The following is a 13,157-nucleotide window of genomic DNA, read 5'->3' on the forward strand; positions in this document are numbered from 1 at the left end:
TTAACAACAGAGCATTTTGTGTGCTAATATGTGGGCCACACACTTATGTACATATACACTAAAATCTTTTTGCTTTCTTCATGTGTAGCTGGCAAAGCCAGTATTTGTTAAACTATGTGGCTTTGTCGGCCATTTCAGAAGGCAGTTGAGTCAACGAACCACATTTATGAGGATCTGAAATAACATGTAGGTCAGACCAGGTAAGGAAGGCAAATGTCCTTTCCTGAAAGGATTTGAATGAATCAAATGAGTTTTTACAACAACTGATAGATAGTTAATGGTAACTGAGGCTAGATTTCAATTCTAGATTCAGACTAGCTCTTAATTCCAGGTTTTACTAACTAAATTCTAATTCGACCACTGCCATCTTGGGATGTGAACCCACGCCCCCAAAGCATTAACCTGGGCCTCTGGATTATCAGTCCAGTGACATTACCAACATGCCATTATCTCCTCAGCATAAGCTATACATATATCACTTACATTTAATACCACACAAGATTACAAGCAAGCTAATTTATCATACCATCTTCCAACAGCTGTGCAAGTGTTGATGCTCTAAATCCTTCTGGAATGTTTCCTGTTGTCTTCAGCACTTCTGTGGCACTAATCTGAATATTCAAGTAAAAGATTCCAGATTAAAAATGTTTGATACAAATTGAAGTAGATATTAGTTAAATGGGATATCAGAAGTATGTGTTCTTCCTCAAATATGGCTAATCATTGATTGTGGATATGAATATAAGGTTTGTGATAATATTTCATTTGAATGACACAAGTTCCAAAATTACAACACTCCACAGACGTGACAACAGTTAGTGTTTACGTGCATTTCTATTATGGTTAAAATGTCCGAAGGCACTTCTCAGGTGCACTCTCAACACTAATCTAATCATGGGTTCTCAAACATATATAGTGTAGTCAATTTATTTCTTCAAATTATCCAATAGTTCAATTTTTAGGCAACAAGGTCATGAAATCCATTTAAATAACATTGGTCCAAGTGATGTTAAGCAGGTGAATGTACTGAGTTGAAGTATGGGAAGCACCACTGGCTGTTTCTTATAAGGCATGAAGTGACTGGAATGGCACCTATTGCCCACAGCCAAAGAGGCTGAAGGAAGGAGAACGGCCCAATGGATACTAAGACTGGCTAAAAAATACGCAGTGAACACCTTCCTTATTCACTCCTGACAAGTGTACAAGGCGGCACAGTGGTTAGCACTGCTGCTTCACAGCACCAGGAAACCGGGTTTGATTTGCGGCTTGGGTCACTGTCTGCACAGAGTCTGCATGGTCTCCCCGTGTCTGCATGGGTTTCCTCTGGATGCTCCGGTTTCCACCCACAGGCTAAAAGACATGCTGGTTAGGTACACCGGCCATGCTAAATTCTCTTTCCGTGTACCCGAACAGGCCTGGAGTGCGGCGACTGGGGGATTTTCACAGTAACTTCATTGTGACACCAATAAATAAACTTCAAAACTAATGGGACTATTTCAAGGGCCACTCAACCAGTCCACCTGCTGTATTTAAATAGCTCCGGAATCCTTATGAATCCTTGAAAATCCAGCCCATATTTGAGTAAAGATAACATGGGTAATTTTGAATGACATCCTCCTGCAAAGTTTTATCAACTGGAATAGAGGTCACAGGATCAGCCTGACATGTTGTAGCTGCAACTCCAGCCTATACTCCGTGCTGCAAGCCAGGAGCAAACCTCACACCTTCTCAATCAGGTATTTCCAGAAAAGTGCCTCAAATAAACCATAATGAATTAACTTGTTTTCTTCCACAGTATTTTAGCCCTTTAGTTTAGGTGTTCATTGTGTTGACTGCAGAAATTAAACTATCTAGTTTCAGTGTTCCTTTAGCTCCCTCTGCTGCCTGCAGTCGCCACAGTAACAATGAAATGGCAAAGCAAAGAAAATTTGCTCTCGAAATCCACTGCCTATTGAAGTTCCCATGCATAAGAATAACTACTTGGACAAGATACTAAAGGGAAATCTGATCACATTCTAGGAAGAAAAGAAGCAAACGGGGAAAGATGAATAAAATTTCTAAAGCAAATGAGGAATCAAGAGTTAGTTTTTTACTAATCCTAATCTTTGTTCTTTTCTTTTCATATTTTTCCTCTTCAAATAGCTAAATCTCTTCTGAATAATATCTCCATTTCAATAGCCACTTGTGATAAAGCTGTTCTAAAAATCCACTATGAATAATTGATGTATTGTGTTGATAATATCCTTAATTTATGAGCTCTTCACAACTAATTTCTGTGGAGGACAGAACTTTCAAATTATATCCTTCTACTTTGCAATCTAATACCAATTTTTCCTCTGCTAACTGGTAACTTGACTGAGTTAACAATATTATTTAGTGAGAAAAGGCTAAATCCAGAGCACATCCCAAAGCTGTGCATCCCTGATTTTAATCACTCCACAGTTGGTGACTGTGTCCTTCAACTACTAGGCCCAAAGCTCTTGACTTCCTGCCCCAAAGCTCTTTGCCTTTCTGCATCTTCCTTTTTCCTTAAGATGTTCCTTAAAAACCTATCACCAAGCTTTGGTCATCTGCTCCAATATTACCTTATTTGATCTAATGATTGATTTTGTTTCATAACACTCCTCTGCCTTTGGGTGTTCAAGCCGTTATATAAATAAGTTGCTCTTGCTCTGCCACAAAAGAATGTCAGAAATTTGTGATGAGAGGTACCCAAATACCATTGCCTCACATCAACAACAGCTTCACGTATCAAATAACAAAAACATTTTGCACAGTGCTTTTAATGTTAGGTAGGATCTATCCCAAGTTGCTTCATAGGGAGCATTATAAAATAAAGTATGACACGAAGTATAAGAACATAAGAAATAGGAGCAGGAGTAGGCCAACTAGCCCTTCGAGCCTGCCCCGCCATTCAATAAGATCATGGCTGATCTGTCATGGCTCAGTTCCACATTCCCGCCCTCTCCCCATAACCCTTAATCCCCTCCTTATGTTCCTTATGACTAAGGAACATAAGGCAATATTTAGTCAGATGACAATAAGCACAATCAAAGAGGTTTGAAGGAGTGTCTTATAAAAGGAAAGCAAGGCAGAGGGGCAAAGAAATACAGGGAGGGAATTCAAGAATTTGGGGGCGAGGCAACTGAAAAGCACTGATGATTTGATCCCAGGAGTAGTATCAGATAGGTCAAACTCAGATCAGGAAAATGGAGGTACTACAGACCCTCAAATAGTGAAAGGGAGATAGAAGAACAAATATGTAGAAAAGTCTCTGCATGTAAGAACAAGAGGGCAATAATAGGAGACTTTAACTATCCCAATATCAACTGGGATACAAACAATATAAGAAGCACTGAGGGAGAAGAATTCATGCAGTGTGTCCAGGATTTATTTTTCAGCCAATAAGTGACAAACCCAATGGCCGGAATTTTACTGCCTGAAGCTCGTAAGATCTCGTTCTGCAAGCCTTGCCCACTCTGGTTCCAGGGTGGGCATGCCAGTAAAATTCCAGCTAATGAGAGGAGATGCAATTCTTGGCTATAAGGAGAGACTGGATAGATTGTCAGGTGGAATGCTGAGCAGATCCAAAAATAAAAAAGAAACTAGCAGTAAAAAAAATGCAAGTTACTCTTGCTCACAACCAGGGGGTATTCCTACCCATCCTTTCAGAAGAGAAATTAGAAATAATTAATTTTAAAACATGCTTACCTCTGCCACAACTTTTTTGACAGCAATCCTGTGTAATTGTGTTCTTTCACTGTTGAAACATTTAATGACAACTCAGTGAATGTTTATATAACGCAAAACATAAACCTGACTTGATAACTGTCAGAAGAATGACATGAGAATAATTCTTTTCCACACATTAAACAGTGATCTGGAATTCAGATTGCCCAGATTAAATAGTAACATTCAGAATGGAATTGGGCATTTAGCTGAAAAGAAAACATTTGCAGGCTTATGGGAAAAGAGCAGTGAAGTGGGAGTAATCCCACAGGCAAATAGCAAGTGGCAAGTAACATTCGTGCCACACAAATGCCAGGCGATGACTATCATCAATAAGAGACACTCTAACCACCGCCTTTGTCATTCAATGGTGTAACCATCACTGAATCGCCCACTGTCAACATCCTTGGGGCTACCATTGACCAGAAACTCAAATGGACTCACCACATAAATACAGTCGCTACAAAAGCAGGTCAGAGGCTAGGAATCCTGCGGTGAGTAACTCACCTCCTGACACCCCCGAAGTCTATCCACCATCTACAAGGCACAAGTTAGGAGTGCGATGGAATATTCCCTGCTTGCCTGGATGGGTGCAGCTCCAACAACGCTCAAGAAGCTTGACGCCATCCAGGACAAAGCAGCCCGCTTGATTGGCACCACATCTACAAACATCCACTCCCTCCACCACCCACACTCAGTAGCAGCAGTGTGTACTATGAGCAAGATGCACTGCAGCAATTCACCAAAAATCCTTAGACAGCACTTCCCAAACTCACGACCACCTCCATCTAGAAGGACAAGAGCAGCAGATACAAGGGAACACCACCACCTGCAATTTCCCTTCCCAGCTACTCGCTGTCCTGACTTGGAAACATATCTCCATTCCTTCGTGGTTGCTGGATCAAAATCCTGGAATTCCCTCACTAGCAGCATTGTGGGTCAACCCACAGCACATGGGCTGAAGTGATTCAAGAATATAGCTCACCACCACATTCTCAAGGGCAACAAGGGATGGGTAATAAATGCTGGCCAGCTAGCAACACCCATGTACCACAAATGTATTATAAAAAAGGCACAAATGGCTGATTGACATTTATCTGTGCTAGAAATCAGTACTGGACTATTAATCCAGAAACCTATGGTAATGCTTTGGGGACCCAGGTTCCTATCCCACCACAGCAGATGGTGAAGTTTGAATTCAATATAAAATCTGGAATTAAAAGTTTAATGTTGACCACGAAACCATTGTCGATTATCATAAAAACCCACCTGGTTCACTATTTTCCTTTAGGAAAGGAAATCTGCCATCCCTATTTGGTCTGGCCTACATGCGACTCCAGAACCACAGCAATGTGTTTGACTCTTACCTGCATGCTTATGGACAATTAGGGATAGGTAATCAATGCTGGCCAGCCAGAGACACCCACATCTCATGAACAAATAAAACAGAAATCGCTCCCAATGTCGTTTTCAACTGCCAATGAGCCATGGACATACCACTCAATAAACCTTGGCAGTACATCAGAAGAGACCTGAGAAGCTAGGTGCTCAGGTTATTTTTGTGGAGCCAGAATTAGTAGGACTGTACCATGGGCTGCTGCTATACAGGACTTCCCACATCTGTGATCATAATTCTTTCCTATCAAACCCTTAATGACTATTTTACTGGCCTAGTGATCCCTGAGGCCCCCCCAACATTGCACTGGCTACAGCCTGCAAGCTGCATAAAGACATCCACTAGTGATATCCAGCCCCCAAAGTGGGTGAGAACTCCTAATAACGTACCTGGGCAATTGATTGATGTATTGGTGGCATGGTAGAAGTATGATAGCACTGCTGCCTCACAGTGCCAGAGACAGAGTTCAATTCCAACCTTGGGTGACTGTCTGTGTGGAGTTTGTACATTCTCCCCACGTCTGCGTGGAATTTACATGTTCTCCCCACATCTGCACAGAATTCCTCTGGATGCTCTGGTTTCCTCCCACAGTCAAAAATGTGCAGGCTGGGTGGACAATACATGCTAATTTGTCCCTTAGTATCCAATAATGTGTAGGTTAGTTGCATTTGCCATGGTAAATGCATGGTGTATGGAGATAGGATGAGGGGGTGGGCCTGGGTAAGTTGCACTGTCAGAGAGTCGGTGCAGACTCAATGGGCCAAATGGCCTCCTTCGGCAGTGTAGCAATTCCATGAGGGTTCTATGATTACACATTCACCTTCCCAATAGTTACTATTTCTACAATTTTAGTCTGAGTTTGTGAGTGTTAGCACTGACTTTCAGGTAACATAGCAAAAGATGCAAAGAAGCTGCAAACAAGAAATCGATCGCAACATTGGAAGGGTACCTGCTCTACCCAAAAGCACAATGTTTCAATGCAATTGATTGTTAAGAAATCTGATTATGTCTTTAAGCCTTCAGAATGGCAGGTTTAAAAATAAGTTCTCTTCTCATTCAGGTAGCTTGGTTTGGAAATGATTCAGCATGATCACAAATTGCTGCATATGTCAAACACCAAAACAATATTAAGTATTATTCCATGGAAAATTCCATGGATTGGAAAACGGCTAATGTTATGCCGCTGTTTAAAAAAGGTAACAGGCAAAAGGCAGGGAATTATAGGCCGGTTAGTTTAACGTCTGTTGTTGGTAAAATGCTTGAATCCGTCATCAAAGAAGAAATAGCGAGGCACCTGGAGAAGAATTGTTTGATAGAGCAGTCGCAGCACGGATTCGTTAAGGGGAAGTCATGTTTGACGAATTTATTGGAATTCTACGAGGATGCGACCAATGCGGTAGTCAGAGGGGAACCGGTGGATGTGGTGTTTCTCGATTTTCAAAAGGCCACACAAGGTGCCACACAAAAGGTTGCTTCAGAAGGTTAGGGGGCATGGAGGTGGGGGTAAGGTGTTAGCATGGATAGAGGATTAATAGGAGGCAGAGAGTAGGTATCAATGGGTGCTATTCTGATTGGTGGTTGGTAACTAGTGGAGTGCCTCAGGGATCGGTGCTGGGGCCTCAGCTATTTACCATTTATATAGATGATCTGGAGGAGGGGGCTGAGTGTAGGGTGACGAAATTTGCTGATGACACAAAGATGAGTGGAAAAGCAAATTGTGCGGAGGGTGTGGAAAGTCTGCAGAGGGATCTAGATAGGCTGAGCGAGTGGGCAAGGACCTGGCAGATGGAGTACAATGTTAGCAAGCGTGAGGTTATCCACTTTGACAGAAATAATAGTAGGAGGGATTACTATTTAAAGGGCGAAAAGCTGCAGCATGCTACGGTGCAGAGGGACCTGGGGGTCCTTGTGCATGAGTCGCAAAAACGCAGTCTGCAGGTGATCAAGAAGACGAATGGGATGCTGGCCTTTATAGTGAGGGGGATAGAATATAAAAGCAGGGAGGTCTTGCTGCAACTGTACAGGGCATTGGTGAGGCCACAGCTGGAGTACTGTGTGCAGTTTTGGTCACCGCACTTGCGCAATGATATTTTGGCCTTGGAGGGAGTGCAGAGGAGGTTCACTAGGCTGATACCGGAGATGAGGGGGTTGGACAATGAAGAGAGACTAAATAGACTGGGTCTGTACTCGGAGTTTAGAAGGATGAGGGGGGGATATTATAGAGACGTACAAGGTAATGAAGGGGATGGATAGGGTAGAGGTAGAGAGATTCTTCCTGCTCAGAAAGGACAACAGGACTAGAGGGCACAGCCTCAAGATAAAGTGGCGGGGGGGGGGGGGGAAGCAGTTTAGAACGGAGTTGAGAAGGAACTTTTTCATTCAAAGGGTACTGAATCTCTGGAATTCTCTGCCCGTTGAAGTGGTGGAGGCTACCTTGCTAAATATATTTAAGACACGGGTAGATAGGTTTTTGGTAGGCAAGGGAATAAAGAGTTATGGGGAGAAAGTGGGAAGTGGAACTGAGCCACTTCAGATCAGCCATGATCTTATTGAATGGTGGGGCAGGCTCGAAGGGCTAGGTGGCCTACTCCTGCTCCTACTTCTTACATTCTTATGTTCTTATTCTTCTGAGTTAAGTGTCAATAGTCTGACTTCTGCTGGTCTCCCAGATTTGAATTTTGTTACTCTTCAAGAAAAATTGTACTTACTAAAATACTGGAGGCCACATGACAGCCCCCCATCTTATTAGAAAATAGACCATCTGAACCATGGAAGAATCACAGAATCCCTATAGTGCAGGAGGCCATTCAGCCCAGCGAGCCTGCACTAATAACAATCTCACCCAGACTTATCCCCATAACCCCACGTATTTAACCTACTAATCCCCCTGACACTAAGGGGCAATTTAGCATGACCAATCCACCTAACCCGCACATCTTTGGACTGTGGGAGGAAACCGGAGCACTCAAAGGAAACCCACACAGACATGGGGGGAATGTGCAAACTCCACACAGACAGTAACCATGACCGGAATTGAACTTGGGGCCTGGCTATAAGGCAACCGTAGTAACCACGGTGCCACCTCTTGCAAGAGGAAGAAACCAAAATCTATGAAAAATCAATTAAAATTTATTTTGGAATTCAATTTCTAAAGTCCAATGAAATTTCTTGTGAATAGTTAGGAATACAGTTAATGGAACTGAAGGTCATACTGTGGAAAAATGTACTTGTATGCGTGTAGAATAGACATGCTAACTAATGTGTTCTCTTCCTGCGCTTCAAATCAAATGGCATTATGGCACAACTGTGACAAGTTTCAAAAGACTCATGTATAAATTCAAAAGGAGCTGTTATCATTAATCGTTATTCATTTACATGTCAGAATCGCCAATATTGTGCCTATCCCATCAACAAGCTGCCAGTTAAGCACAAGCATTAAACTGCACTTGGTGAAAGGAAGAGGCTACCATTATTTGAAAGGAAACAAGTACATCATTTCACTTGATCCAAACTTCAAATCCTGGGATTCCAAACTGCATCTTGGCAGCACTGTGACACAGTAGCTAGCACTGCTGCCTCACAGTGCCAAGGAGCTCAGTTCAATTCCAGCCTTGGGAGATTGTGTGGATTCAGCATATTCTCCCCGTGTCTGCATGGGTTTCTTCCGGGTGCCCGTTTCCTCCCACAGTCCAAGGACGTGTTGGTTAGGTGGATAGGCCATGCTAAATTGCCCCAAATTGTCCAAAGATGTTCAGGTTGGATGAATTAGCCATGGGAAATGTAAAGGTTTCTCACCTAATTTTCTTAATTGTTGGGAAATCAACCAATCTAACTAAACCAGTTTTTAAAGAAGTGAATAATCCAGCACTGTAATAACATACTTGCGTGCTTCAGATACTTCTTTAACACTGTGTGAATCATCGTCTTCATCGTCATCGCTCTCACTTTCATAACCATTTTCATCGTCTTCATCATCTTCATCATCATCTTCTTCATCACCAGCAACACTACTCTCAAGTTTATTCGGATCTACATGTATTGATCCCTTACTCTGCTGTTTAAGCATCTAGTTATATTGAGAAAGTGAAAGTGTAATTAGAATTTTACATAATGTATTTAAAACAGATTTAAAATAGGAATAGTACAACTTGATTTTCAACACAGCAAACCAGTACAAACATCACAGATAGTCTTAAATATTTGATCAGTATTACCCGTTAGTGTAATTATTCACAACTGCTTTTCGTATCTAAATATTACATGCGACTAGGTATTTCCTAGAGAAACATGTAAGATTTTTAGGCTTACATCAGGCTAGGAATCATTATTAGTGGCCTTATTCCTGATATGTAACACACTCAGAATAAATTAATCTCACCTATTTTAACTATTTACATTGAAACTTAAAATAGGAGAGAGAGGAATTTTGATATGATACATTAAGTTTTAAAGATATTGCCTACAGGTTTTTTTTAGCCCATAGGCACCTTTGTTAGATAAAGTATCAACAGACCTCTCTAACCAACTGTGTGCATAAGGCATATGCTCTTAAATTGGGAACAGTGGCTGGAATTCTCCACTTGTTCATGCCCTACCACCTCTGTCAGTACGGACAGAGAATTTGGCATTCAACCAAATCGCCATTCACTGCAGAGGGAATCGCTGTCACAAGCAAGATCAGAGAATCCAGCCTAGTCTATTAACCTGAAAGTATGTAGGAGAATACTTGCCAAGACAGAGTGTGGGCTTTAGCGGCTGAATGCATTAATACAACTTAACTAGCATTCCCTGAGCAAACTACTAGTATTAAAGGCAGGCAAGTCCTGATGGCCTCCATCCTAGGGTCTTAAAGGAAATGGCACTGGAGATAGTGGATCCATCGGTTACAATATTCCAAAAATTCCCCAGATGCTGGAATGGTTCCAGTGGATTGGAAAAATGCTAATATAATGTCTTTTATCAAAAAGGGAGGGAGACAAATAGTAGGAAACCATAAGTCAATTAGTTTAACATCTGTTGGGAAGTTGAACTTTGGTGAAGCCACAACTAGAGTACTGTGTGCACGTCTGGTTGCCACATTATCAGAAAGGTGTGATTGTACTGTAGGGGATGCAGAGGAGATTCACCAGGATGCTGCATGGGATTGAACATTTAAGTTATGAAGAAGCTTACCCATGTAAGCTTGAATTGTTTTTGTTGGAGCAGAGAAGACTGAGGGATGGCCTGATCGAGATTGTCAAGATTATGAGACATGGACAGAATGGATAAGGAGCAGCTGTTCCCCTTAGGGTCAGTCACAAGGAGTCATAGATTCAAGGTGACGAGCAAGAGATTTAGGGGGAATGTAAGGAAAAACATTTTTATCCAGAGATGGGTGACTGTCTGGAATGTGCTGCCTGGGAGGATGGTAGAGACAGGTTGCCTCATACCCTTTAAAAAGTATTTGGATGAACGCTTGGCACATCATATCATTCAGACCTATGGGCCAAGGGCTGGCAGATGGGATTAGGTGGGAGTTCAGGTGTTTCCGATGTGTCAGTGCGGACTCAATGGGCGTCTTCTGCGCTGTATGTTTCTATGAGATGTGGGAGGCAAGTTTTTTTTTTACACAGAGGGTGGTAAGTGCCTGGCAAGTGCTGCCAAAGGAAGTGGTAGAAACAGATACAATAGCAATGTTTAACAAGAATCTGGATAGATACATGAATAGCTAGGGAATAGGCAACTACAGACCGCATAAGAGCAAAAGGTCTTTAAAAAAGTCATGTGTTGAGCAGGCTTGATGGACCAAAGAGCTTGTTCCTGTGCTGTACTGTTCTTTGTTTTATGAAGGGTAAATCATGTTTGACTAATTTTGCTTGAGTTCTTGAAAATGTAATAAGGTGGACAATGGTCACCCTGTAGATGTAGTATATCTGGACTTCCAGAAGGCATTTGATAAAGTGCCACACCTAAGATTAATACACAACATTAGTTCACATGGGATTAGGGGTAATATATTAGTTTGGATAGAGGATTGGCTAACCAACAGAAAGCAGAGAGTCAGGATAAATGTGTCTTTCTCAGGCTGTCAAGATGTGACTAGCAGGGTGCCACAGGATTCGGTTTTCAGACCCCAACTGTTTACAATCTATATTAGTGACTTGGATGCAGGAACAGTAGGACCATAGCCAAATTTGCAGGTGACACTAAAATGGATAGGACAGTAAGTTGCAATAACAAAACAATGGACCAGCTAATTTAAGAAAGGTTGTAGAGACAAGTCAGGGAACTACAGACCTGTAAGTCTCATGTCTGCAGTTGGAAAATTACTGGAAAAGATTCTGAAGGAGAGAATCTATCTCCATTTGGAGAGGTATGGTTTGATCAGGAATATAGTAAGAAGTCTCACAACACCAGGTTAAAGTCCAATATTTGGTAGTAAACTCCACTAGCTTTCAGGGTTTGCCCCTTCGTTAGGTGAGTGGGAGTTCTGATCACAAACAGAGCATATAAAGGCACACACAGTTCACAGAATACTGATTAGAATGCGAGTCTTTACAGCTAATCAGGTAGGAACAGTATGTTTGGCGATAAGACAAAGATTGGCCAGGTGGTTAACAGTGAGGTTGAGTTTCTTGGGTTACAGGAAGATATAGACAAGATGATCAAATGGGTGGACAAGTAGCAGATGGAATTTAACCCTGAAAAGTGTGAGGTGATACACTTTGGAAGTAGTAATTTTAGAAGGATGTATACTATGAAAGGTCTGAAACTGATAAGTTCCAAAGAAGAGAGGGACCGTGGCGTGTTTGTCCATAGATCTCTGAAGGCAGAAAAGCAGGTAAACAGGTTGGTGAAAAAGGCATACAGCACACTCGCTTTTATCAATTGGGGTATAGATTACAAAAGCAGAAAGGATGGAGTTGTATAGAACTTTGGTGAGGCCACAACTGGAGTACTGTTTGCACTTCTGGTTGACACATTATAGGAAGGATGTGAATGCACTGGAGGGAGTGCAGAAGAGATTCACCAGGATGCTGCCTGGGATAGATCATTTAAGTTATAAAGAGAGGTTGGATAGGCTTGGGTTGTTTTTGTTGAAGCAGAGAAGACTGAGAGGCAACCTGATTGAGGTGTTCAAGGCTATGAGGGGCATTGACAGAGTGGATAGGGAGCAGCTGTTTCCTTAGTTAAGAGTCAGTTATGAAGGGACACAAGTCAAAAGCAAGGGAGTGGGAGGTTTATGGGAGGATTTGAGGAAAAACCTTTTTACTCAGAGGGTGATGAGAGACTGGAATGCACTGCCCAGGAGAGTGGAGGAGGCTCGATGCCTCACATCCTTTAAAAAATACCTGGATGAGTATTTGACACCCCATAACATTCAAGGCTATGGGCCAAGGGCTGGCAAGTGGGATGAGATGTGCAAGTCAGGGCATTTCATGCGTCAGTGCAGGCTTAATGGACCGAAGGGCTTCTTCTGCATTGTAGTATTCTGTGATATTGATAGGGTCAGTGAATGGAGCAAAATTTGGCAGATGGCGTTCAACGTGGAAAAGTGTGAGGTTATCCATTTTGATAGGAGAAGTACAAAGGCAATTTATCTTCATGAAGAGAAACTTTGTAGTGCTTCGGTGCAGAGGGATCTATTCTTATGCGTGAATCACAGAAAACTAGTATGCAGGTACAGCAGGTAATAAGGAAGGCAAATGGAATCTTGGCATTCATTGCTAAAGGAATACAATATAAAAGTAGTTACGTGTTGCTGCAAAGCATCAGTACGAAGCATTAGTGAGACTGCATTTAGAATATTGTGTAGAGTTTTGGTCCCCTTACTTGAGGGATGTAGGTGCACTGGAGGCTGTTCAGACAAAGTTCACTAGATTGATTCCAGAAACTTTGACATTCCAGGACTCTGAGTAAATTTAAGGGTGCGGCAGACAGATTTTTAGTTAGTTAGAGTTTGAACAGCTATGGTGAACGGTCAGGTACGTAGAGTCAATACCGAGTTGAGATCAGCCATATTAAATAGCAAAGCAGGCTAGAGGGGCTGAAT

At 42.0% G+C, this 13,157-nt stretch overlaps 1 protein-coding gene across 2 annotated transcripts in view; it reads right to left on the reverse strand.

The window, feature by feature from the left end:
* Positions 1-13,157, reverse strand: part of nphp1 (nephronophthisis 1) — a 68,647-nt gene that overhangs the window by 37,965 nt on the left and 17,525 nt on the right. For both annotated transcript variants that reach the window (XM_080192930.1, XM_080192931.1), the window contains 3 exons: positions 9,007-9,191; positions 3,712-3,760; positions 527-611 (listed from right to left, as the gene is read on the reverse strand). In XM_080192930.1, the coding sequence (XP_080049056.1) occupies positions 527-611; positions 3,712-3,760; positions 9,007-9,191 (319 nt within the window). The remainder of the gene's footprint in view (positions 1-526; positions 612-3,711; positions 3,761-9,006; positions 9,192-13,157) is intronic.

This window comes from Carcharhinus amblyrhynchos, chromosome 7, assembly GCF_965287045.1.
Source record: "Carcharhinus amblyrhynchos chromosome 7, sCarAmb.v2.hapA, whole genome shotgun sequence".
NCBI lineage: Eukaryota > Metazoa > Chordata > Chondrichthyes > Carcharhiniformes > Carcharhinidae > Carcharhinus > Carcharhinus amblyrhynchos.